The sequence below is a fragment of the Carassius gibelio genome, chromosome B7 (assembly GCF_023724105.1).
Source record: "Carassius gibelio isolate Cgi1373 ecotype wild population from Czech Republic chromosome B7, carGib1.2-hapl.c, whole genome shotgun sequence".
In the NCBI taxonomy this organism is placed as follows: Eukaryota; Metazoa; Chordata; class Actinopteri; order Cypriniformes; family Cyprinidae; genus Carassius; species Carassius gibelio.
This window is the reverse complement of record NC_068402.1, coordinates 20311551-20338992: the sequence shown is the minus strand read 5'-3', so window position 1 is coordinate 20338992 and position 27442 is coordinate 20311551. Positions and strand designations below refer to the sequence as shown.

Here is a 27442-nt window from a genome sequence, read left to right as displayed (position 1 = left end):
CATAGCTCGAGGCGCACTCCGTTGAAAGTGTATAGGTGGCGCTATAGAGCCATTCTGCCACACCCGGTGGAATATTGGCCTGAAGATCTGTTCAGGCCAGGACTCTTATCACACATGTGAAGTTTGGGGAAGATCGGACATCTTATGCCTGAGTTATAACATCTTTTATTCGCATGGCGAGACATCGAACTTCGTTGCGGCGCCATGAACAAGCCTTTTAACGAAAACTCAAGATCTTCACAACTGAACATCGCACAGGCCTTTAGATTAGACTGACCACAAAAAAGACATTGATGTCATAAAATTTCTAGGAGTAGTTCGTCGCAGCGTAAAATATGTCACTTCCTGTTGCCAATAGGTGGCGCTATGACTATAACTGAATATGGGCATGTCAATCTGTTCAGGTTCGGAGTCTCATCAAACATGTGAAGTTTGGGGCAGATTGGTCATTGTATGTGTGAGTTATAGCAACTTCATTTTTCATGGCGAATCATCGAAATTCGCCAGGCCGCCACGGACACGCCCTTCAACGAAAAGTCAGGATCTTCGCAATTTAACATCGCAAAAGCCTTTAGATTAGGCATACCAAATTTGGTGTTGATTTGAAGAACTCTCTAGGAGGAGTTCGTTAAAATACAACACATGGAAATGACCAAAATTACACAAAATATGCTCATAATATTAAAAATAACCGACTTCCTGTTGGGTTTAGAATTTCGCTCCAAGAGTCTTTTTTGTAGGTATTGGTGTGTTACATATGTGTGCCAATTTTCGTGCATGTACGTGAAACATAGCTGGAAGGCTGTTGATTTTCTTGGTATAGGTGGCGCTGTCGAGCCATTTTGCCACACCCTCTTCTGAATCCTATATCAGACGAAAATTTTCACCAGGTTTGACGCGTGTGCAAAGTTTCATGACTTTTTGAGCATGTTAAAGCCCTCAAAAATGCGATTCATTCGGGAGAAGAAGAAGAAGAAGAAGAAGAAGAATAATAATAATAAAAAACAAAGCAGATACAAGAGGGTCCTCGCACCTCGGTGCTCGGGCCCTAATAACTACAATTTACAAAAAAACTTTCAAATCTGACTTCAATGCAAATGAGACCAGGGCAAATTTAAAATCTTACTGGACAACTGAGAAGATCTGGATGTTCTTCTGTTTACTTCTGTCATCAAACAGGGAGACATATCATTAATTCAATCTAATATAAAGTTAATCAAAAGCTCAAAAGCGTCATTGTGGCTCTTCGCTTTGGAAACAAACTGAGTGGCTGACCTTTCCGGAATGGTTACTGTCATCTTTCTAATACAGCACAGCGACTTTTGACCTTATACTGTACAACATTTGGAGACATAATTGGCCGTGACTCCAACTAACCATGAGCAGGACAAAATAACCATTTAACATATTCTATTCAGTTTAAAGGTCTACAAATATTAAGCGATTGATGTGTGTATGCTAGCTCCTTCCTGATATAAAAAACATGTCAGTACATGTTTAAACTTAGTTTTAATGCACATAAAAATCAAAAACTAAATGCCTGTGGATTTCCTTTTTTACAATTGAGCATACACTACAAGCACTCATTATAAATGTAAATAATAAAATCAGTAGAGTGCATCTAAAATGATGGTGAGTTGTGCTTATTAAGAAAAGCTGTATTTCTGCAGCAAATGGATGAGCCTTTAAGAAATAATAAAAGGAAAAAATACACAGTTATCAAACTTGAGGCTCAATTATATCTTGATATATTTATCCGGATAATACATAAAGATTTCATTTATTAAAATGACAAGTGATATATATTTAAAGAAGACATTTGTCAAATTAAACAAGCTTGAACAAACAGATTAAATCTGACATTAAGAACAATTCTAACATTGTTTTATCACAGTGTTGATCATTTGGGCAACTTGTCAAAAGAACTATAACTTATTGTAACATCAGCTTAAGCAAAAAACAGTTAATATTATACTGATTTTTACAAATTTCCTATATATCTGTATTGAAGGAGGATAAAAAGGCACAACTCTGTTCTGCTTCAGTGATGGTGGAAATAGTGAGAGAAAGAAAGTAAGAGCAGAGATCAAGTACTTTATAGAAAGTGAGGGAGAGAATAACAGTAAAAAGAGATATACATACAATCACTATTATTATTGCTACCTGTATCATCTCTGCAGGCACATCAGCTCTGTTCCTCTTCACTATCCTGTGACAAACAGACAAATTCACAAAAAGAACAGCAGTGAGACACATCAGTGCAAAATACGACCAATGCAGAATTGATATTCAGTAGCACCATATAAAAGTACAGCATTCAAGAGTGTAATTTTCAGTCCGACATGCAGTGATCTGTTCATTTGAACTGTCGAGCTCCATTTTATCATAAACTCAAACTGGAAAACAGGGTGGGTCACATGTTTTCCACAGAATAACCTTCACATATCCTCTTAACATACACGAACGCATTCAGTGAGACTCAAAATCAGAGAGGGCAGAGACAACACGTCTGCTCCATTATAGTATAGTCAGGGGGATATTACATCCTTCGTGGACCTGCCCTGCCTCTCTCTGCTGTGCTGGCAAAGCCAAGCACAAGACAGGCAAACAAACTGGCTCACTGTTTAGACTGTTTCCTGGTTACTATGATTTAATTAGACACTTTAGTGAGTTAAACTTTGCCATAGTGTCTAAAATAACATGCTTTGTCTACAAATGTAGAAACTTAGTTATACGGCACATAACTACAATCGGAGTACCTTCATAAAAAGCATAATTAAGGAATTAATGGCTCAGCGAGGCAGGAGAAAATGCAGTAGATGATTCTGCAGTCAGTCAAGTCAATCTAAGGCAATGTATAGTCTATATGAAGAGTAGATTTGCGGATTTCCAAAAATGCAATTTTTTATTATGTTATGTTTTTATTGCGTTTTATTTAGTGCTGTCGAACGATTTATCGTGAATAATCGCATCCAAAATAAACATTTCGGTTTGCATACTACATGTATATTTATCATGTAAATATAAACACATGCATGTATATATTTAGGAACACATGTTATGTTTGCATATTAAATATTTATTCATAAAATATAAGAATATAAATATATAAATGTATATACACGTAAATATTTTCAAAATATATACTGTTTGTGTGTGTGTATATATATATATATATATATATATATATATATATATATATATATATATATATATATATATATATGTACACATACATAATACATAGTTCACACACATATATATTATTTAAAAGAATTTACATCAACAAATTGCGATTAATCGTTTGAAAGAACTAGTTTGATCATGTTAGTTAATGAAAATAAACAAACTGCTGTTTGATTGAGATTAATTGGAATGCACAATTAAAAAACATGATTTTTGAAAATTGTTAAAAACTGAGTTATCCGTTTTTGCAAATAAACTCTTCATATATATATTTAATTAAGTGCAGATGGTGTATATATTTTAACGGCCCCTGCAGAACACAGTCCAGTAAAACAGTTCAGTCGAAGCCATGCTCAGAGAATGGCGGGGAATGTAAACACCTGACCAAATGTACTCGTTTTCCAACAGCAATCCAGATTCTCCGCTCTCAATCATCTGCCATGTGGGAGTACAGCAGTGAAAAACCCTGACTACTTTCATTCATCACAAATGACATACATATGACAGACTTCATTAAAACATTCGTGACGTTTTGACTGCCATGAAATGCATTTACTAAAGCATCCCCCGTATGAGGTAAAATACTCCTATCACATTCTTCATGGTTGCATACAGTGGTGAAGAAAGTGTTCAGAGGTGTCTGATATGCATGACTGAAGGAGAACATCTAGTTTGTTTTTCATGTTTCATTTTAACACAAAGCTGGGCACTTTTCAAAACATGGGCATGGAAGAGCTTGCGTTGATAGAGTCAATGTTAAAGGTTTGAGACATTTAGACTGCAAAGGACACAAGATTCCAGTCCATTTTACCTCAAAAGTGACAAAACATGGGAAAAGGCGAGCGGGGAAGATGGGTGGGGGAATTGGGGAAATGGAGGGGTGGGTGGAGAATCGGTGTTCTCTTGGCAGCTCAATGCGGCTGCCATTTTCTTGGCTCTGAGTGGCTGGTTCGAGGGCGGGGCAGGAGCAGCCATAACGACCCCCCACCACCCGCCTTTCCTACAAACCTCCTCCATATCAACTGTTCCACGGTCAGATTCATCTAATCCGCTCCGAATCAAACCTGACAGAACACTCGACCATCACAGACTCTGGATCTGTTGAGTGAACTGCCGCATGATGGCAAAGCAGCAGGAGCGGTGCATGCACCCGCACAGGAACAACAACAGCGGCACTTCCTGCACTTTCAGTGAGCAAACTATGCCCACCGCCAACCATAATGAAAGGAAAGCCACTGCGTACACACAACATTCACACCAGCATTTCAGAAAGATTTTGAAATTGCAATATTCCTGTGACCAAATTTTTCACCTGTCATCAGGTTTTGTGTATCTAACTCCCAAAAGGCACAATCATCATATTTTACCAGAGATCTTGACTCAGCATAATACAAGAAAATAAGGACAATGATGTCGTTTTTAAAATTCAGTGCCTTCTCCATCTTAACAAATACATATTTTTTCACATTAGATATAAATCCTATATACTTTTTTCCCCCATCAAATAATAATATAAAATACTAGAAATGACTGACTGATATAATTGACTGTAGCGTAATATTTTGATTAACTAGCATATATTATCAATCTAAATATAATGCATTTGATATGACATTCATAATGAAGGTCATTTAAAACTTTATCCCAAAATTAAAGTTTTTTTTAATCAATACCACCCACAAAGGCACTACAAAAAAAAAAAAAAAAAAAAAAAATCAAAATCAAATGTAGCATCATTAATTTGTTTAATAAAAATACTTACAGAAAATGGGATGTCTCACAACGTGGTAAACAGGATATTTTTTTGCTGACTTGTGTCAGCCAGGAATGATCCCAGTTTAAAAGTTTCAGGAAAAAAAAAAATTCTAAAAAATACTTCTCTCAGACTTCTAAAATCCTCAAACTACAGTGCAATTGTTGACCAAAGTTAACAAAAAAAATTTAAGAGAGAGAGTTGAAACACTATATCAACAACATGAAAAAGGTCACATTATCCATTTGTTAACAGCAGAGTCTAGACAGGTCAAGGTGCATTATGTTTCTTCCCAAATGCCCATCTCAATATCTCCAGACTCCTCACATGAATCTCTTCAGAAGGAGGGGTCAGCAGTGGCCAAGTGCAGGCTAATCAGGGCAGAGGGTAGCGTGACCCCCCAGTGTCTCCACTTGGCTAATCAAAGCCCCCAGTGCTGGGTGTCAGGCTCTGGGCTGCAGAGGGCAACGGGGACAAAGATAAATGGAAGGGGGGGGTTGTGTCCACTGTCCTTTGTCTCCATTCAGAGACAGAGACAAGCTTCCACTCAAACAGATGACATTAGGGCCGGGTTCTTTTACTAAGGACGCCCCTGATTTCAGAATGAACGTACAGACAGACAGACAGACACACACACACACACACACACACAATGCTGCTTTCACACCCCTACACCATCTGGGGCCTTCATATCCCAAAAGGGCTGAGGAGGGAAACCAGGGTTTAGCACACCTCCTCTTTTCTCCCTCCCTCCCTCCCTCCCTCCTTCCTTCCTTCCTTCCATCTTCTCTTCTTCATTACTCGGGGCCTGTTTAAACAGACAGCCAGGACAGACACGGCAAACATACTGAAAAGCTTCTCAAAATCCTCATGCAAATCACAAGCCAATCTGTGTAGAGAGAGACAGAGGCATTTTGGGTTTGGGTGAAAATAATTAACTCTCTTTTCTGTGCTATTTCCACCAGACACAGATGAGTCTGCGAGGCCTGTGCTGCGGAGGGTACTGTCCAAGTCTTCTATGCTAAAATTAGTTTTATTAACTTACCATATTGCACAGAGGAAGATTGTCATTACAGCGCAGCCGAATCACGCCGATATTAAAAGTGTGCAGACATATAACACTTACGTTTTTTTGCACCTTAAATTTAGCATTATTTTCACTTCAATACTTCTATTTCATTTTAAATTTCACCTTTCTGCTATAATGCATTTCAAAAAAACAAACGCAAAGATGGTCTCCGAAATAATACAATATTTTTTATAAAAAGCTGTAATTATTATAACCATGCATAACAATTGAGTAACTCATAATTGAGTTATATATATATATATATATATATATATATATATATATATATATATATATATATATATATATATGTTGTTTCTATGTAAATATAGTGAAAAAATAGCATTGATGCTTTAAAGCAATTCATTTGTTTAATCAAGTGTCTTCAAAATTGCATTAAGGCATTGTTAATAACGCAGCGTTTATTTCTATTGAATAGTGTCCAGTTACCAAGAGAAATATAATATAATATAATATAATATAATATAATATATAATATAATATAATATAATATAATATAATATAATATAATATAATATAATATAATATAAGAATAGTGTATAAAATAAAACACGTAAAAACACAAAATGATGCACAGATCATTTTAGCTCAAATATTTAGATTTTAGTTGCTCTGTCAAACCATACAATATATTTTACAAAAAAAATCACAATAAGACAACTTGTATGACTTCTTATATTGAAGTTGACTGTGAAATACTGTTGATTGAAAGTTGCTGTCATTTTTTACCAACATGTCAAAAGTCTGTCAAGTCAATTGCATTACCTCTTTTGAAGTATAATTTTTTTTTTTTTGCAGAGTTTGATGGACATCCACACAGCTGGAAGGCCAAAGACAGCATGTGTTTTCTTACTGCATATTTGCCTGAAGCACCCAGTTAATGAAAGTCTGCGGCAGCATCTTTATTAAAGCGGCATGAGCGGAGGGGGAAAACCAATAGAGAACATGAAAATAGCTACAGATCCTTTTTTTGTGTGCTAACTGACATAAGATTTTTTTTTTATAACTCAGGTTGAAGCATGTAATATGTATGTAATATTTAGTTATACATTTCTATAAGCACACACTGTGATAAATGAAACAGCCTTTCATTGATGATTTCTAATACGCTCTCATTAAAAATAAGGATTATGATTGGCTAGAGAGGATTGCGTCATTTTAAGGGCGGTGCCAAACCATCCTCTCTGCATAAGTTTAGAAACTTCTATCACAACATTACAGAATCACTGATATTACAGAAAGCACAAAAGCCAAATTATAATGGATTACCTAAGAGATTGTGGCACTTGATTAAGTGTCACACATATTCTAGACATTTATTACTAAGTATAATTCAGCATGAAAAATAAATCAATCAAACCCTTATTTACTGTGATGCTTACTGGTTGGACAGTGCATAGATAAACTATACTGCTAACTGTGATAAGTGCCAGTTTTAAATAGTAAAATTGCATAGAAAATTATTCTTTATCAGAAGCACTAATACTAGTTTTAGCTGTGGTTTTGTTCATATAATAGTAAGTAAATTTTTTCCTTACTTGACACCTTTGATTTTTGCCATGTCTATTTTTTCCTAAAGTAACCCAAGGAACAGAAAAAAGTCTTATTTTATGCATATTTATTCACTCATTAGGCACTTTTGACAGTATCTGTTCATAAGTAAAACAAGTACACACATTCCAAAGCTGCCAGAATCACCAAAAAAGTATGTCAGAAATGACGCTAAAGTTGAAGGCAGATGCTTACTGGTTGGACAAATGTAGATAAACTAGACTCTAATGCTGACTATCTTGAGAGGACATTGATGCATGCTTATATAAGACTGCTTGTTATGGAGGACTGCTTGTTAAAGATTCATCAGCAAATAAGTGTCTGCATTTCGATGGCATTTTGGGGGGGAAATTGAGGTGTTGCGGACAATTGTTCTTCATTTTATTTTTTTTGTGAGACATACACTGCTTACAGCACAAAATCACACACCAGTGAAACATTATTTTCTTGTTTGCAAAAACTCATTAAAAAATGTGCACTGTGTAATTTACATTTTCAGAATGGAGATGGAAATCTTTTTAGATGACTATATTATTTCAGTAAAAAAAAAAAAGAAAACTCACACTTTATCCTTAGCATTAAACATTTAAATGAAGCTCGATTTCAAATCGCTTCCCGTTACAAAACTCAGAGATATAAAAACAGACTTCCATCTGCAGAGACCATCTAAGAGTGTTGCATTCTGTTTAAAAAAAAAAAAAAAAAAGTGTTCTTTTCCAACTTCATGGAGCATTGCCCGGAACAAGTTGTTCTTCATGAACTTTCTGCCACAACTAGAGGCCAATTATGAGCACACAAATGCACTGCTATATATAAGTGTTAATGTTAATTACAGTTCAACTATTTGTATTAAAGTTGACACCTCTTTTGAACTCTACCTTTTAAATATGTGACTACTACAGTAATGAGAATTTAGGGGCAAATGTGCTTAATTGTTCTGAAACTGCAATGCAAACCTTTCTTTAGTGTTTTGCAAATGCAAAATTAAATTAGTCATGTTTTCTTTAGAATTTTGGGTGAAATGTAACAACAAACATTTTGTGTGTGTGTGTTTAAGATATTCACCTTTGATGTCTAAGCACTTATTATTAACATCGAGATTTTAGGTTAAAATGTATATTTTTTTAACACGGCCAAATAGTAACTTAAGCACCTGTTCACCTGTTAATTTAAAATGGTCTTAGAGTCAGAATTTTTTTTTTTTTAAAGACAATTTAAAAGTATAAATATTTAAATGTAGTGTCTCCATTATTACAAGGTCAACAAGCAGCAAGTAATAACAGAATTAGCTACATGTTTTAGAAGGAATATTTCACACAAAAAATACAATTCTGTCATCATCTATTCACAGGAGACATACATTTGATTGGCCACCCTAACATTCTAAACATTCATTGGCTATCCTCAAAGTCAGAGATAAAACCATTAATAAAACCATATATTCATTTATATATTTAATGGAAGCAATGAATATTTAAGGTTTGACAATGTTTCAGTTTAATTTTTTTTATTTTACTCTGATCTGTGCATCTCATACCTTTCAGTGGTTTTAAAAAAAAGCATGAAAATATATAAACTGGGAATAACTACCAATCAGTATTTAAAATATAGAAACCAAAATTTTCATGATTGCTTCACTGAAATGGATGCGACTGGAAAGTTTTCAGTAACATTCTCGGGCTTAAGCCGACTTGAAGTTATTGTTCTAAAACCTAACTTTCCTGAGGAGATTCGAACGTCAGCACAGGTTCATGAATACAGAGTAAGGTCAGCAGCAGTTTATTCCCCGTGTGCCATGATACACCAACATTAGCCAGACTCAAACTGTGAGGTTCATTCTGCTAGCCTTGTTATAAGAGAAAGGCTGTCAACTCTGAATACATTGCTGATTCACTCTCACCTGAACAACAGCAGCATAACACAACACAGCATGACTAATCACCCAATATCTAACCCTCCTTCCAAAACACATTCATGATAACATGTCCACAAAAACATATCATTCCACTTCCCCCATTAAACTAGTAGTGAATACATAAAAATGACAGACAGAGAGGCAGACGGAAAGAGAGAGAGGTCATCACTAATGAGGGAAGCAGGTGATCCCTGCAGTTCAACAGTGATCCTATCAGCTTCCTCTGTGTTGCAGGGGTTAATCCCCTTTAGGCACTAATTGATAGGAGATAACATGATACTACAGCCAAGGCCCTGTTTGGTGCAAGCCCTGCACTCTCACACGTTGAGTGTCAGTGGGAGACCAGACGTGAAATTGATATTTGGGATGTTTGCGTGCTTAAGCGCGGCTCTTTCTTATCGAAGAGTTGCAGTGCTCATTTGGTGTTTGTGTCACAGACTCTTTGCTGGGATTAACCACTCGGTCTTTAATCACTGTGACCAGTTCAGTTGGTTTTCAACCTATCAACACATGCTTTAACAGAACAGCATCAAAACCAAAAGAACTGTTAATGAGTCCGAACGCTTTGACTGGTTGGCGAGCCTTAGCACCTGACAGAATTAAAATAGGGGGTCAAGGTTAAATCTTAGCGTCACCTTTTGAGATCAATCGAAACAGCGCTAATGCAAGAATATAGGCAGCTAAACACAGGGAAAGTTGAACAGTACGGTGGTATCAAAAGAACAAATGAAGATGACCCTTTAACTGCTCACATATGAAGCAATATTTGACATATCCGCAGTCACAGAGGTGTGCGTTTCTCGTGATTTAATGTCAAATAGTGGCATACAAGAACTGGTCGGCATCGTTCAGACTAATTAAAAGGCCATTAAGTGATCAGCAGCTGTGAAAAAGTAAAAGTGTGTGTGTGAGTGAGTGAGTAAGTGAGAGAAAGACAGAGATGAGATTTGATTAAAATACTATGCCTGAAATGGAATAAACAAACCTTCTTTCTACTTTTCCTTCAAAACCTAATAAATCATTCAGACAGCTTAGGAAACATGCATAGAGCAATAAAAAAAAAATAAAAAAAATAAAAGGTGAACAAATAACATCCTGCATATAAACGGTTTGCAATGAGGAAAAGAAGCTGAATTCATCTGAAAATGATTGTTTTTGAGTTGCACAAAAGCCTGAACAATGTTATTCAATTTAAAGCTTTTGAATTACAGGCTGATCCAAACATCCACATGAAATCGCAAAAGAGTTTAAAATTCACCCAAGGTGGACAATGCGTAATATAATGCGCTCGCAAATAGCATCAGCAACTTTGAAAAGCCATTAAAGAGGAATAATATTGTACAAGGACACAGCACTTTAAAAAGTCATTCACTGTTCACACCTAACAAATACAAGCTGTGTGTTTTGGCCTTGTATTCTGCAGTCAGAAAGTGAGTTGAATCAGTAAAATACCAGGACTTACCAATCATATGTGCAGGAGTTCATCAATTAAACCAAATGAACTACCCTCAGCGTTGACTGGCATTTCATCTGGCATAGCCTTGAATCAGATAACCGCTGGCCAATGCCAGCGTATCGAATCTACAGTTTACTATCCGGTTCAAATCATTATGAATGCTATGAAAGGACTGACATGATGGCATGAAGTTCCTGTGCCAATTCTCAAGATGAATGTTATAACTTTTACCAAGTATCAGCGACAGTCAGACATTAAACATGCTTTGTTTTAGCATTCTTAAATTCATTTAACAGATTTTATGCATAAAAGCATTCATGTAAAATTCCTAAAATGATAGAAAACCTTCAGTACTCTTGAATATCTCTCTAAAAAAAATAAGTATTAAAGAAACAGTGCTAATATATTCAGTGTAAACAATAATGCAGATATAAAAGCAAAACATTATATATAAACGAGGAACAAATTGCAAACATATTCCCGAGCAAAAGGATGTGTGACCTCCATTGCAGCAGTACATAACATTTGAGCATTTTCACTGATATGTTTAAAAAAACAACAAAACGTCTTCAAAACTGTAGCAAACTACATTTTAGAATCTCTAGAGCACTGAAACAGTCATTTTTCCCCCCACTGTTCTTACCATTTCTGTCCTCGCACAGTATATCCAAAATGACTATAAAGTAATAACCTTTCAATTACAACTGTTAACACTTTTCAAAGGTTTATACATTAAACGTTTATTATCTATTATCAGCGCTCAATAGTTATACAAACACAGAGGGCACATTTGAACATAAATCATTCCTATATACAATTTGTTTTACAAACATTATGCTCGAACTTAAAATGCGTTTCATAGGGTTTCTCCTAAACGTAGCTATACCAATAATCACAAAAACACCCCTCGTAAGTTTCGCATTTGAAGCTTTTCCAGTTCCGAGCAAGATTTCAGGGCCAATGGGTCACTCAAGAGGCCGAATCTTCCAGAACACTGTGTACCTCAGATACTGAAGCACAAGGCCCCAGACACTAAGACACAAATCCACCCTGCAACACGCGGACACACACACACACACACACACACACTGTCAGTGCCACCTTTGGGCTTTATACACGCTCTACACTTCAAGCGTCTCGTTCATATCATATTTGTATCACATGAATCCATCAAATGTTTTTTAGCAACACAAATAGACACTGTTACATCAAAGCAATTAAAAGAGGGTTTTTATTACAATAATAACAATAAACACAATAATTACGATAAAAAAGTAAAACTTAATTTTACAGCATGAATACAAGACAACACTGATTTATAAAATCTATTTAAAATATTTTTAATTAAACGTTAATAATAACAACTCCTGTATTCACACAAACTGACAAAACAATCATTTTAACAATCACGGGAATGGTTCAAAAATTTTTGCGAAAACACTTTCAAAATATACTCTTTTTTGCTAAACGCATTTGATTCAATGAACATTTACTACAAACCGTGCACATAATTTTATTTGCCCTGTTCACAATACAAATACTGAGACACAGTGACACGATCATCTTTAGAGATACTAACTAATGATAGAGATAGGAATAATTACAGATTACTCTAATGCAGGAGAGCATATAAAGATTTTGAAATTGATGCATTAAATAAATACATAAAATTAAGGACACAGTCAAAGGACTCAAATTCTGGACACAAAATAAACAAATGGTTGAATCCTGCTAAAGCAATCTGTAATTTAATATACATTTAAGTTCAAATTTATCTGGCATTTTAGGTATCGTTCGAATTCGCTACCCGGGGGTTTAAAAAAGAAAAAACTAAACACAGCATACTTATATGCCTGAGTAATATACAATAAAATAAAACAAATAACATTTCACAGCGGATTAGAGCACATCATCATTTACCAGTGAAATCCCGAGGGCCTGAAGGCACCAATTTAATTGGATATTATGATGTTACTTATATCAAAATCAGAAATGCGTTTAAAAAGCAGATTAAAATCTTTTGGTGCGTGGTCAGAAAAAAAAAAAGAAGAAAACAGTACGATCTAAAAATTTACCAATAACACCTATGCAGGAAATCAAAAGTAGAACTAGAAAAAAGTGCATTTGCTTTAATTTGAGACGGGTAAACTAGTTAAACTATATTCCATTTAATCTCCTATAAACACAACAAATGCAATCGAAGCAAATTTCGGGAAAATGTATCACATTCGGGTAACAAATGCACATCGAATGACAGAACATAACTAAATATTGCAGGCGATGCCTCAAGTCAGAACTGATTCACGCTGCAAATTCTGGTACTGTGGAAAGGGTATCCATCTTCCTCTGCAAAACTCCTCCCTAAAATGGAGGCAGCTGTCCTAATACATCCAATGTCTCGCTCCAGCACTTGGGTAAAGCTTTGAGAAGAGTCAGACGTTACGCTGCCATCAGCACGAGGACATGAGTAAAAGGAAGAAAGCGAGTAAGCCAGGACAGTCACCAAAAAGAGAGAGGCTCTGTGTTTTGGCTGCCTGCCAGTGATCCCTTTAAAATGCCATTGTGGCTTTGATATTGAATATATGCAAGCAATGCAGGAGAGTGAGAGCCTTGTTCTTTCACACACAAAATCCATAAGCTTGCTCCACAAGACCTGGGGGGCGCTGTTGGACATTACAACAAAAATGGCTGCCATCTTCATTCGGAGAGATAGCATTTCTCATTTCTAGCTTTTTTATCTTCCATATGAAATCACAAAATGATTTTTGGAGTCTCTCTCTCTCTCTCTCTCTCAAGAGTCACCCTGTAACCTTCATATTCAAACATTAGGCTTTTTCTGTGCCATACTGTCTGTACAGTTTTTTTTTTTACCTGTCTGTTAATCGACCCGTCTAATCATTGTGCTCAAAGAAGAAATGAGTTAGAAATGTATATAAGAAGCGGGTACTAGAAACTTGGTGTGCCAAGCTGAAAGTGTGAATACTCAGCAACATTTCAAACATTAAATATGACAAAGAAAAACAGAGGTTCGTTTCAGTTAGAATAAGCCGTCTGATGCATACTCGTTAGCCTTCGGGCTTTCATAATCGCACCTTTGCACACCTCTCTGAACTCCTGCCTTTCCACCTCTCTCTCCATGACATGCCCAAATGTGCTTCACAGAGTACTGGGTGCGAAATGCCCTTTTAAACCTACCGGCAGCACGGCAGCACAACCGCTGAACACAGGTATCACCTTTAAGTGTAGCTGCATCTGTGACAGCTCCGAGAGGTCATCAGGAGACTGCACAAATGTTATCCTCCTGCCTATAACAAGAGCCCAAACACAAAGAATTAAAATCAGCCAAAGTAAAAATATACATTTATTGCAAAATGACAGCTATGATAATACCACTCATTGTCTGATACACAATTATACTTCAAGTTAACAGGCCGTTGACTATGTTGCGAAATTGCAACATTTATTTTTTACCTTTCTTTACAGATATCATGCAATTAAATACAAATATTACTTTTTATTTCATAATTCTTCATTTTAAATAAATATTGCAATGTACTTAAAATTTATCAGACGGCTGTAACATTTTTTTTAGCACTTTGAAAGCATAAAATGCCTGATACTTAACCTTCAAATACAAATACTAGTATAGGAACATATATAGTTTCACCAACAGGTTGTGGATGTGCATTGCAGATTTTTCATTTTCAAATACTAATCATTATTATAAACAAATGTTTAGCGGGGCTGTGTGCTAAAGCAACATGCACACACACTTACACACACTGCCTGGCATGCAGAAACAGTTAGGACACTGATAGGCCTGTAAGATGAACTGATATACAGAAGTGTGCAGCGGAGCATTTATAATACCATTAAACATTACAGTAATGAAAACTCTGGGTCAAGTACAAGGAACAACGAACACCTTCTACATGCACCATGCTGCTTTAATTCACTGAAAATATCGGCCCATCAGTTTGTGCTGTAGGAAAGAAAACTCAACAACAACAAAAAAAGATACATTTGTGTGCCACACCTATTCTAAACTGACCATGCGCGCCAAATGTAATACTCTGTTTACAAAATATTTAGCAAATACCTTTAACAAAAAGCATAAACTTAAAAGTTTAAATTGATATACAGTTACAATTACTATTCAAATAGGAGTCATTCAGTGCTCAGTTTCACAAGTATCTTAAGTTTTGTTTGAATGTCGTATAATGCATTTTTATTTTAATCAAGTTATACATAAACAGAATTTATCAAACCTAGAGGCCATCTTCCACTACAAAATAAATTAGAAAATAATTTCACAACCTGGTGTGACCTTTAAAGATTTGTTACATCCTTGTGTTTAGATCATATGCATCATTATAATTACATACCTGCACCAAGAAGAATAAGAAAATTATTTATTTGTCTGTTTTCATTGTAACTTGTGACATATATTTGCTTAGCTGTTTTTTTTTTATTACTGTTATTGCACAACCCCTCTGGGTCAGGGCATGTTACTGTTCTGTCCATGCTGTGTCCCGATTTCTTTCACTAAGACTATTTAAACTGACTCGAAACATACTACAAAGGGACCACTATATGTATATAGTCTTGTGCCTCCCGTGAAGCAGCCATCTTGTTTTGCATATGACTGAAAACTGAGTCCCTATGACTGCTTATTTGATATCAATATTAAAGAGAGATGTCTATGTCTGCTGTAAAACTATTAAGGCAAGAGCATGCAAAGCCAAACCACATGGGCAACAGATTCATGGTGCCCTATCTAATCTGGACCAATATGAACATACAACAGGTCAAAAGAGGGACTATTAGAACAATTTAAGAGGAAGAAATCAGACCTAACACTCAAAAAAACTTATGACCAAAGATAAACCTAAAGGTAAAGTTGAGAAACAAAAAATCCAAAAGACATCCTGAAATCCTGTTCTGAATCTGAACTGTTTTAATCTACACACCACTGATGAATCCTCACAAAGAACTGCATTTTGCAAGATTCTGATCTAAAGAGAAAAGATATGTAACAATCAATTGGTATCTTTTGAATACAGTAAGGGGAATCATTTGTATAATAAAATATGATAAAAATAGCCAGCTTAAGTAAATGCCTCATAATGAATGTTTTTATTATATAATATAAAGGAGAACCAGTTGTCATAGTTTTTACTCCAGTGAGTATTTCTCAGTATTTTCTGCATGTTTTGGCACAGACCTTGGTGTCTTGGTGATACTAAAAAGCTACTGAATATATTTACCTTTGTTTTTGTTTTTTGTTTTTTTTGTTTTTGATGAAAACTGCCCGTTTATTGAACATACATGAATCTTTTGTGGTAGGGTAGCTATGTTGTCATTACAGTACATGAAGCCATTAAAAAGCCACTTATTGACAATTACGAAACACATAAGAATTAAACAGCAAGCATGTTAAAGTTAATGTACAATAACTTCGAACCATTGTTTTGAGTGTCAATATTGCAATTTAGAAATAGTTTAGGTTATTTGTAATATTTTCACAATGTAGCCTAAAAACACACCCCAACTTCACATTTATGAAACGTTTAAAAAATAAATAAATAACTTTTAGCTGAATAATCATTTTCTATTACAAAAACAAGTTAATAGTTATATTTGTCCGTAGGCCTACACTTCTCCACAAAAACGGCTCTAAAATATGCTGACGATAACGGTATTTTAAAATTCACTAAAAATATAACCTTTTTGTATGAATTATGAACAGAACTCTTAGTAACAGAACTTTCGTCTTTGCTCCAACTAGCAACCGTCTTCCTTGTATTTCTGTCGGATGATAAAAGTAAATAGTTGTATTGAGTAGATTATTTGGGAACTTATGTTACAACTTAATTGGCTAAGGCAAGCCAGTTTAATTTAATTGAATTTTTTAGGCTACCATACTAGCTACTGGGGAACGAACCATCCCAGCGCGCGACAGAAGTGCACGGACACCAGTTGCGCGCTGAAGCGGGGATTATCACGCGTTAGCGCCACAGTATGAACAGACACCGACACGCGTGAGGAGCTGTCGCCGCTTTATTTTTTGTCAGTAGTTTTGCCAAATGCCACTGAAGTCTATGTATTTTCCTAACCATACCTTAGGCTACCCAAAACCCCAAAAATATATTTTTTACTAAGAAAAAGATTTAACGCCAAACCACGGTGAATTAAAACGCAGTCATCCACCGCAAGCGAGATTCTCGCGCGCAAAGACGGGCCTTAAATCGCGGATAAACAGCAGCCGTCCTGGCGCATGGCTGCATGCTTTTAAGCGCACCGTGCACAGTCCAGACACGCTGATAGAGACTCGCACTGCAGCAGTGTTTTGTCATCACGAGTTCACGGGGTTAATGAGAAACCGAGCTCACGTGAGCACAGGTGCGTCATCTGTCTGAAGAGATGATCGCGATAAACTCTTTCTTCCTCCCGCCGAACGACATGCGCTAACATGTAATCACATTAAAATGAGCACCCTGCAGCCGAGCAGCGGTTCACATGCGCCGTCCGGTTTGCTCTGATCAAACGACATCGCACTGTTAACTAATATATTCATGAACAACACAATCACCATAACAACGGCAGACTGTATCAGACAAAAAGATTTGCGCCCCGCCACGATCATCTTACCTGTGAATTAATGAACTGTCTGTCTGGTGAAAAACATGGAATAAAACTTTGAAATGCGCTACAACAGAATCTAGTTTTCAAGCTACGATCGGACTACAGTGTTGGAGGATTGTATAATTCCGCTCTGTCTCCCTTTGTTTTTCTAATGACTGTGAGCGAGACTCTGGATGAACTCCATCACCATTTTTATCAGTTTCAGACAGACTCCAGACACTCTCTGGCCACTCGCGTGTCGTGCACTGTCTGCGCGGCGCGTTCACGAGCCTCGGCGCGCCACAGACTGACAAGCTCCAGACCAATGGCGTCCCGAACTGGAGCATGATATCCAATAACAGCAGCCCAAAAATCATAACCTCTGAATGACTCCCCGGATGGATGCAGAGAGAAAATAATCTTTAGGAAACGCAGTCAAAGAAATATGACTGGAGGTGGGGATGGATCGGGTTTATCCTGCAGACATTACGCTTGCTGATATGGATATAAACTCTTGAGTGGAAGGAGAGAAGGAAACGGCATAATAATGCGTTACTCTGCGCGCGACCGTAGCTTTAAACAGCTGTCTGGTTTGCATCACCAAAGGATTAATATATTTAATCAAAAGTGTGTACTTGCTGATGCTTCCAGTTTGAGGTGTTTATATAATTTTATTTCTAAGAGAAATATTTTATAATATGTATTATAAAAGAATAGTAGGATGTTGGCCAATTTACAGCATTTGGATAGCTAACTATTACTATACAATACACGAACAAAGATTTGATAAAATGAATTGTGTTTTTAAACACTCTATTATTTGATCTTAATAATAATAATACTAAATAAAAATAATAAATAAAATACGCTATTGAAAATAAAGTCAAACCCAAAACTTTATTGTTCCACTAAGTAGGCTACTAGCGATAAAAAACTGAATAGATAAATAAATAAAGTTGGGGTAAAAATCAAATGTAACATTTTTCTTTGTCAAAAAAGAATTATAATACTATGATGGAGTAACTTGAGTGAAACTCGTCATTTACAAATTCAAATTTTTTTTTTGTAAGCTAATTCTTCCCAAACTAGTGAAAGTGAATTTTGAAATTAATTTGACATTCTTAAAAATCACATGTTATAGGCTAAAAACAGTCAAATGCCTGCAGGGTTATATGGAAAACTGAGAACAAAAACGAGATTCTGCCATTTCCAAAGTTGCGCATAGAAAATAATACAACAATGAAATCAGTGAAAAATGAAAAAAGTACAAACAGCTGCTGGCACAACACAAATTTGTTTGTATAATTTGGAAAGCTTGAAATAATGTTATGAAAATGTATATTGCAACTTCCATAATGCACTATCCAGTAAAAACAATATCTGAAACTTTCAGGGCTGCCAGCTTTTTAGTTCAACTTGGAGTGTATATTCTCCCTGCGGGGAGAATATATACCTTATGTATAACATCTGTCTGAAGAGTTTTGTTTGACATCTTATGTCATAGCCTATGTTTTTATCATAAAAATCATGTAAAATAACTGTTGCAGGGCTGCAAAACTATACATTTTTGTCAAAACGGGAATAGCAATGTAAAGTGAAACAGTTTCAAGCTTTACTAGTCATATAATTGCAACTGCATATAAAAAATATTTTTACTCAAAATTATGTTTTTCTCTGTTAGTCTGCAGTGCACTGATTGAACATCTGTTTAGAGCAATTTTTCCCATTCGAAAATGAATCCCGCATTCATTAGGAATTCATATCTCACTCCAGAAACTTTTCTGATTTTAGGGTAAATGGCTGTTTACAGCACGAAAAAAAATATTTTTTATTCAAATTCTGAACAGATTATATTTAGCCTAGAAAGTGAGCAAATAGCTCTTAATTTACAATCTCAATTTTAATTTTAATTTACTTAAGTTCACCGCGATCTCACACATTTCCTTTATAATCACTGAACCTTATGCTTACATCGTGTACAGTAAGAGGATCAACAGAGTGCAGAGTGAACGCGGTGCAGCCAATCACAGGTGTTCAAGAAATCAACGGATGTCTGTGATTGGCTACACTGCTCAGCGCTACGAAAACACGTTGTAAATAAAATCATTTTGCGATTTCCAAACTGAAGTCCGTCTATCCTTTAGCTTTATTTGGAGTATACGGTAAAGCAAAATAAGTCAGGCTGGTGTGTAGTGACGCACAGCCCTCACATCATACCCATGATGCAGCGCGGCTCAGTCCGGTCGCCATGATTCTAGCGCTGTGCAGATGTTTTCAGCTCAGACTGACGAGGTTTGAAGCTAAGCTAACGGCCTGAAGCTCTGCACTTAAACCAGTTTCAATGCGCTCATCTACGTTATAGAGATTCCAGAGTCTCCAAGATAACACACGGTCTTGGGTTATGGCGACCAATACCGAGGGTATGATATATTTATATATGCAATATTAATTTACACTTAGTTTAGCTCCCAGCTAGTGCTAACGAGGTAGCTGCTTTTGTTTCATAATTTGCTGAGCTCCTGATCTGTTGTTTTACAGATTGAACACAGATTACCTTGATGCCACGACTCTCTGTTAGGATGCTTTTTATTTCTCTAGTCTATATTATTAATGATCGTCAGTTATTAGCAGGCGTGCATTTACACATTTCTACTCCTTTGCGGTTGCTAGCTAAATTAGCCTTCTGAAGGGATGCAATGAATGCGCAGCCCGTGTGTTGATATGCAAAATGCAACGAATGATGTATAATTGGATAGTGATTTTGAAATGTAAATGGCAGATGAAGAACAGTTGTGCGTAGACCCATGAGGTTGGGTCTGTATGGTTATGTAATCATCTGTAAAAGGCCTTTACAGACAGCAGGACTGTTGTTTTATCCAGGCCAGAGATTCAAATGATGTGTTTTGAGAAGATAGATAGATCTGTCACTGGTATATCAAGTGTGTGTTGTAGTGGTTTATTACAGAGACCAGGGTCAGTTCTTGTAAATGCCTTTAACCTGTCAATCGTACACATCACTGTCAGCTGCAGGGTTGCTGATCTGATTTGTTACATCTGTATTTAATTTGGATTACATGCAAATGAGCTTACTAATGAATATTATTATGCTGTTAATTGGTAGTTGAGCGGCCTAGAAAGTAAATATCACTAGAACTGAACTTCTTACAATATTTCAGTTGCTTCTTTAGAATAACATTTGTACTGAGTAATGTTTTTTGGAAAACTGAGCAGATTATATGATAAACAGCTGTTGCCAAATTGATGGTTCACACCAGAATTAAAAATCTGTCATCATTTACTCCCCCCCTCATGATGAATAGGCTGTGACTGACTGCTGTGGTACATAAAAGAAGAGATTTTTAAGTAATGTGTTTTTGTTTATGTAATGGATTTCAGTGGTCACTGTTCACTGATTGGTTTCCATCATCATCATCGTCATTTCTTTTGTGTTCTGCAGAAGAAAGTCATACAGGTTTGGAGAGACATGAGGGCATGTAAATAATCACAGAATTTTTGCTTTCAAAGAGAAATTGCTGCTTCAGAATCTTGAACCCTAAAATCTCTATATAATATATATATACATATATATATATATATATATATATATGTGTGTGTGTGTGTGTGTGTGTGTGTGTGTGTGTGACCCTGGATCACAAACCCAGTCTTAAGTGGCAATTTTTCGAAATTGAGATTTGTACATCATCTGAAAGCTTTCCATTGATGTATGGTTTATTAGGATCGGACAATATTTGGCGGAGATTCAACTATTTGAAAATTTTGAATCTGAGGGTGCCAAAAAAACAAAATACTGAGAAAATCGCTTTAAAAAATTTCCAAATTAATTCTTAGCAATGCATATTACTAAACAAAAATTAAGTTTTGATATATTAACAGTAGGGAATGTACAAAATATCTTCATGGAACATGATCTTTACTTAATATCCTAAAGATTTTTTGGCATGAAAGAAAAATTGATAATTTTGACCCATACAATGTTTTTTTTCTTTTTTTTTTTTTCCTATTGCTAAAAATATACCCCAGTGACTTAAGACTGGTTTTGTGGTCTCACACACACACACACACACACACATATATATGTATTCATATATGTGTGTGTGTCGTTTGCGTGTGTAATGAAAGTTTAATGTGTTTCATTCTCTTGTCTGTGTGTAGACGATGAGTTTGATGAATATAAGCCTGGTGCTGAGAGGTCCAGAAGACGGAGAGGAGAAGATGATGATTTGGAAAGGTAAGTCTTCACTGTAGTTTTCATGGCTCTATTAGGAGGGATGAAAAAGACAAATAAAGAGCAAAAGTTTACCAGAAGCACAATAGCATTCCAGCAAGATTCTTTCATAGGGTTGGGTGATGTCTACAGTGAAACATTGCGTTGGACAATGACATCGGGGTGGTGGCGTCATGATAGTGATGTCATCAGCCATCGGCAATGGCATCATCTAAGGGCCCAACCCTAGTCTTTGATAAAACTCAAAATGAATCACAACAGCAATGATATAGACTTTATTGGTTGCCATGAGGCCAAGCAAATTAAATTGTTGATATCTTGCTTTGCTCTGCTGTAATTGTATCAGGCATTTCAGAGATTTATTTAATCATATATTTATCAATTCACAGTGATCTGGATGAGGGAGACTTACTTGAAGAAGATTGGCTTTCAGCTAAAAAGGTAAACAAGTGATTTTTGTCTTTGGCAATTTCTTACCCCTCTGCTGAAACTTATTTTTATATCTGTTGTTATTTCAGTTTTTTTATGCAATCTTAACTAGGGGTGGGAGAAAAATCGATCGAATGATGCATCCCGATCCTCTCCAACGATTCCGTAGAGAGCTTAGTTTTAAACCAGATGTGCGATGATGCTGAGTTACTTTAGAAACACCTGTATTCTGCTTCCAATTCCTTACAAACATATACTACTCGAACCTTCTGTAAAATAATCATTGATAAAGTTTGGAAAGGTTGAAGCGGATCATTCGCGGGCTTCACTGCACAGGATGCGATATCATATGAGAGACGCGTGCTTTACACTTGAAGTGTGCGATCTCGCCCGTCTGTATTTTCCTTACAAATGCTCTACGAAGTCATAATTTATGTGATTTGGAATGGACTTATATATTTAAATTATGAACCTCACTTACAGAAGGCTGCTTTCAATTTCAAATGCTGACGCGCTATTTGTTTGTGAAGACTGTTCGCACATGCGGCTGTGCGTGACTCCGTGTAAGTGCGTCTCAAAATGGTTTTATGACGCAAATTAAACACAGTTAATTTTGTTTTAAGGGATTAAACGGACAGGACAAACCACATTACTTCTTATATTTCAAAAGAGCTTACAGCTTAACAGATCTCCTGCTGTCTATGATGTCATAGTAAAAAAAACAACAACAACAGTAAAGATGAAGAAAATTCACTCACAGTTCTTAAAAGGAAAACATTCAGATAAAGTTAAATACTTAAAAGCACTCTTTGTTTGATGTTTGTAATCTGGTTCTATGCTACTCCTTATTATTTGCTACTTGCTTGTATGTTTTGAAGTTCTATTAGTATAAAATTCTTAACATACAACTGTTTGAAGAATTTATTTTCAATTTGTAATTATTTTTAAAAGTACTTAATTACTTATGTAAGGATATGTAAATGTAAGGATTTTAAAGTCGGTAAACTAATGAATTAATAATTGGGGGAAAAGTAGATCAAGAATCGTTCTGGAATCGGATCGTGAGGTGACTAGATAGAAAGATTCCAACCCCTAATCTTAACTGATAGGAATACATAAATTGTTTCCAGCAGGTGTACTTAATATTCAAGTCTTATAAAGCCAACGACATATGTAACAATCTCTCCAAAATATCAAGTGTATTAAGCTGAAGATTTTTGATTATATACTTTTTTTTTTGTCCACCCCAGAACCCCTCAGAGATGTCAGATGAGGAGCTAAACGATGACCTCTTACAAAGTGATGAAGAGGACCAAAACGCAAGGTGCCCTAACTAAAACCTTCAAATAAAACCCCAGGCATTTCAAAATCTCTAAGTGATCTTGTATTGCTGTTTTTGGTCACTTCTTTAATTTCTGCACTTCTTTGCTTGAAAAATATAAGCTGTTGGATCGTTTAGACAAGAGACATGAATGAAAATTCATTACTAAGATATGTTTTCAGTTGTTGTGTACAGAATTGAGTTTCCAGATAGACCTTTGTTGTTGTTTTAATGGGATTTTTTTTTGTGTGTGTGTGTCTGAGTACAAGACAGTAGGTAATGTTGTGTTTTTAATGTAGCCCATTTTATGCTTGAGGTTATATTGCTTGGTTTGATTTTGTATGCAAGTACTTTTATGTCACTGTTTTATGAGCACTGACTGAAAGTGCAATATGAAGAAAATTGAATTGCTATTAGTAACTGCCGAATTGTAAGACATGTCTGGTCATATGATCACATTATGGTGACACCTTTGCCTTGGAAATATGTAGATTAAAAAGATTTGTTTAAAGAAGACTGATATGACACTCATATCAGTGTAAACATGTTCAAAATGGTCTTTTCTTTTGGGTTAAATGTCAAATTACCAATTGTGGATCTTCTAAAATGACAAAATTATAATTGGTGTAAGTTATGAGAGTTGATGCTACTGCTTGCTAAATCTAATGATGAGATGCTCTTTATGTTTCTGAGTTCCAAAATAGTCTACAATATCCCAGAATAGCTGATATTAAAAGTATTTTCCCCTTTTTACTTTTTATTATTGTTGCCTAGAAGAACGTATGCTTAAAATGAATCTAAAATACAGCATTACCAAAACTGTTCACTTTTCAATTTGTGGGGTCAAAATTGCCTTCACCCCATAATTTATGCAAAGCTTCAGTGCTCTAAAATCAATAGAGCAGTTCATCCATAACATAATTAGAGATGACTTTGAACTAACTTTGACACCTTCTGCCCTAATCAAACGGCTTGCTTTCTTCCAATATAAAAAAAGAGTTTAGAATTGCAATTTTAGGAGACACGCTTCACTTCAGTCTCTAGTTATCGTTGTAACCCAAGGGCAAGATCAACAAATTCATCACTTTATTGTCCAGAGTTGAACACATGTTTGTCTGTTGGTGTCTGTGTGTCTAGTGCTCAGGGTGAGGTTGTGAGTTTAAACGCCACACTGGGTCTGGGCTCGTCTGGTCACCTGCAAGATGAAGACCCTGATGGAGGCGGATATACCGAATACGCCTATGAAGAGACCGAGGGCAGCCAACCGGGTTTCTCTCAGGGTGGGGAGTATGAGGGAGAAAATGAAGGGGTGGAATACACAGGAGACCAGAACTATGAAGTATATCAAGATGAAGTGCTGGAACTACAGATCGACGAGCCACTGGATGACGATTTCCAAGTACGTAACGCTTTCTCTTGCTATCTCTGTTGCTTACCCACTCTCCGTAATCCCCCAGCACATTTCCTCCACGTCTGCAGCCTGACACCTCATGCTTTGTGACCCTCAGGCTTCAAGGTTTTGTTCAGGGCGAGACTCTTTTCACAGTCTTTGTTCAGCAGATGTCCTGCCAATCCATGCTGGCTAATGGGAAGAGCTCTCAGACAGGATCTGATAAAGTTGGCTGTAGGTGAAAAGATTATTGACCTTCTTTAAAGTAGTCTTTAGCAAGCATGACACGGGCTCATGATTGATGAGTTGTGCGCTTCCTGTACATGTTTATTCATTTATTTTCTAAGATCTTAAAGGCGCAGTTCACCCAAAAATGAAAACTTCATGCGCTATGAGAATTTGAGACCCAAATCATTCAGATCAATTTTGATTTTTTTTTTACTAAATCATTGAAAAGATCCTACTAAAAATGACTTGTCATTTATAAATCGGACATCAGATAAAGTAAGATTAAAAAAAAAGAGGAAAAACAAGGAACTGGAGATTCTTGAGTCTTGAGTAGACTGGATGCTGTCTGAAGAGATTGAGTAAAAGCCAATCTGAGTAAAAACCGATATAACCAGCTGTCATGTAGCCATTTAAGAAAGTGTTTTTTCTTTATATTATTTGTTTAACTATTATTGGTTTGTGGTTTATTTAGTTCAATTTGCTAATTAAGAAATTGTAAACGTCATAAGGGGCGGAAAACCGAATGGCAGAACGCCGGAAGAAGGGAAGTGGGTCAGACATAATTTTTTGACCACTTCATATGTTTTGTTTGTAGAATTCTTTTCCTTGGAACAATAATTTAATTTGCATCTTAATTTTAATGCGTTTTTTGTTGGTCGTTTACTTGTCTAAATAAATGAAACTGAAGAAAAGGCAAACGATTCCCTAAATGAAGTGTGTTCAGAACGAGGCCCGCTACCATGCTTCCGTGGCCAAGACTAAGGCCGAAACAAGCTGTCTTAGGTCAGATGCAGGGTGTTTTTTTTTTATTTTCTACAAAGTCTACTTCTGTTTCCAGCTCTATGCTAATTAAAGGCATATTCAAAATTCCTTAAAGTGTGATTGTGTCAACAGTCATGGGAAGGGATTTTGTTGTACATATGAAGGTGATAAACTACCTTTGCCAGCTGTTTGTAGCCTACCTGCCGAGGCTAAGCATTTTGTTTACACTGTTATCCAGAGTTAATGTGTGGAACGGTTTAAAGGATTACTATTTGCCCTGTATGTGGTCAGTTCCTGTGCTGTGTGCTGGAAACATGTCATAGTCATTTAGGTCTGTCCCACTTTGTGTTATGCTTGTTCTGAGCACATGAGACCGTGATCACAAAAATAATCTTCCGTTCATCACCAATGTCAGAGCACAAACATTTTGGCTCAAGGCCATCTTCAGTGTGTTGAACAGTTAATCCCTCCTCCCACTTTCTTAAAATCATTAATTCCAATGATGTCCTCATTCATTAGCCAATGTTCAGTCACGGTCAAGTGAAATACTGGACAATTTCCATTTGTAAACAAATCATCACATCCACCTATACACTATACAATACAAACCCATTATATCGGATCCTATATTCATCCCATAAATATTTATTAATAAGGATAAATATGGGATCCTGTATAATTGAAAAAGTGTACAAAGCTTTTTTCTTGTATGTTTTTGTATTACATATCTATTTAATTGAGGCACTACTTATTTGTATGTGTACTAGTATGCATACAAAAATATTTTTTTTGTGTGTGTTAAAAGACACACAAAATAGTCTGGAGCTTAGAAACAGTTTGGCGAAGAGTGGTCATGAAGCATCAGGATCAGTCACTTTACACAAAGACAGAGTCTGATAAAATCCTGCAGGAGTCAGGACTCATCAGACTGCTCCCTTTGTCCTGACTTTCATTGACCTTTAATGCAGGACAGATGTCGTTGATCATTCTGCCTGTCCATGTGATCGCTTGATCATCGTGTCCGGGACAGTGCTGACAGGTGCACGGAGGCCTTGGCCTCATATCACATTTCGCAAGTTTGTCTGTTATGTTTCTGTACATTATTTTAAAGGCTTATTCGTAGTACTGAGATCTGGATTCACAGTATCAAAATGACCTGGAGAGTGTTGTAATAGCATACAGCATGCATTTTCTCAAGGATATGACTGGAAAAAAACTGTCTCTTCAAATATAAGTTTGCTTGAGCACTGTTGACTTTCCATAGCAGTGAAATTTGTGTTGTCTAAATGCGTTATAATAGCTGCCCTCTGATGATAATTTCTAGTGAATAATGTGCTAGCGCTTAAAGATGAAAAGTTAGTCTCTTTAGGCATGTTGGCAAGAGTCTAATATGTACATGGCTAGAAGTGAGAAGTAATGCTTTTTGTTAGTTGCATGAGAGAGCAGTGAAGAAACAGACTTCTACAAAAATGCAGAGTGGGACATGTCCCA

At 36.1% G+C, this 27442-nt stretch overlaps 1 protein-coding gene and 1 long non-coding RNA gene across 9 annotated transcripts in view; one reads left to right on the top strand and one right to left on the bottom strand.

Annotated features, from left to right (window-relative positions):
- Positions 1 to 1056: 1056 nt before the first annotated feature.
- Positions 1057 to 17919, bottom strand: LOC127961397 (uncharacterized). Of its 2 annotated transcripts, XR_008154437.1 has the most exons (4): positions 17603 to 17919; positions 14147 to 14256; positions 2164 to 2209; positions 1057 to 2036 (listed from the first exon to the last, which is right to left on the bottom strand). It is a non-coding gene; the product is annotated as an uncharacterized LOC127961397 (long non-coding RNA). The 2 variants fall into 2 exon arrangements; XR_008154436.1 differs by having other exon boundaries at positions 1057 to 2209.
- A 1864-nt stretch (positions 17920 to 19783) lies between these two features.
- The window catches only part of rbm33a (RNA binding motif protein 33a), a 42639-nt gene continuing 34980 nt past the window's right edge, over positions 19784 to 27442 (top strand). For 5 of the 7 annotated variants that reach the window (XM_052560638.1, XM_052560635.1, XM_052560637.1 and 2 more), the window contains exons 1-5: positions 19790 to 19995; positions 21749 to 21824; positions 22211 to 22262; positions 23501 to 23574; positions 24709 to 24970. In XM_052560638.1, the coding sequence (XP_052416598.1) occupies positions 19977 to 19995; positions 21749 to 21824; positions 22211 to 22262; positions 23501 to 23574; positions 24709 to 24970 (483 nt within the window). In that variant the 5' untranslated portion in view covers positions 19790 to 19976. Of the gene's footprint in view, positions 19996 to 21748; positions 21825 to 22210; positions 22263 to 23500; positions 23575 to 24708; positions 24971 to 27442 lie in introns of all 7 variants that reach the window. The other 2 variants (XM_052560636.1, XM_052560633.1) reach the window with 2 other exon arrangements.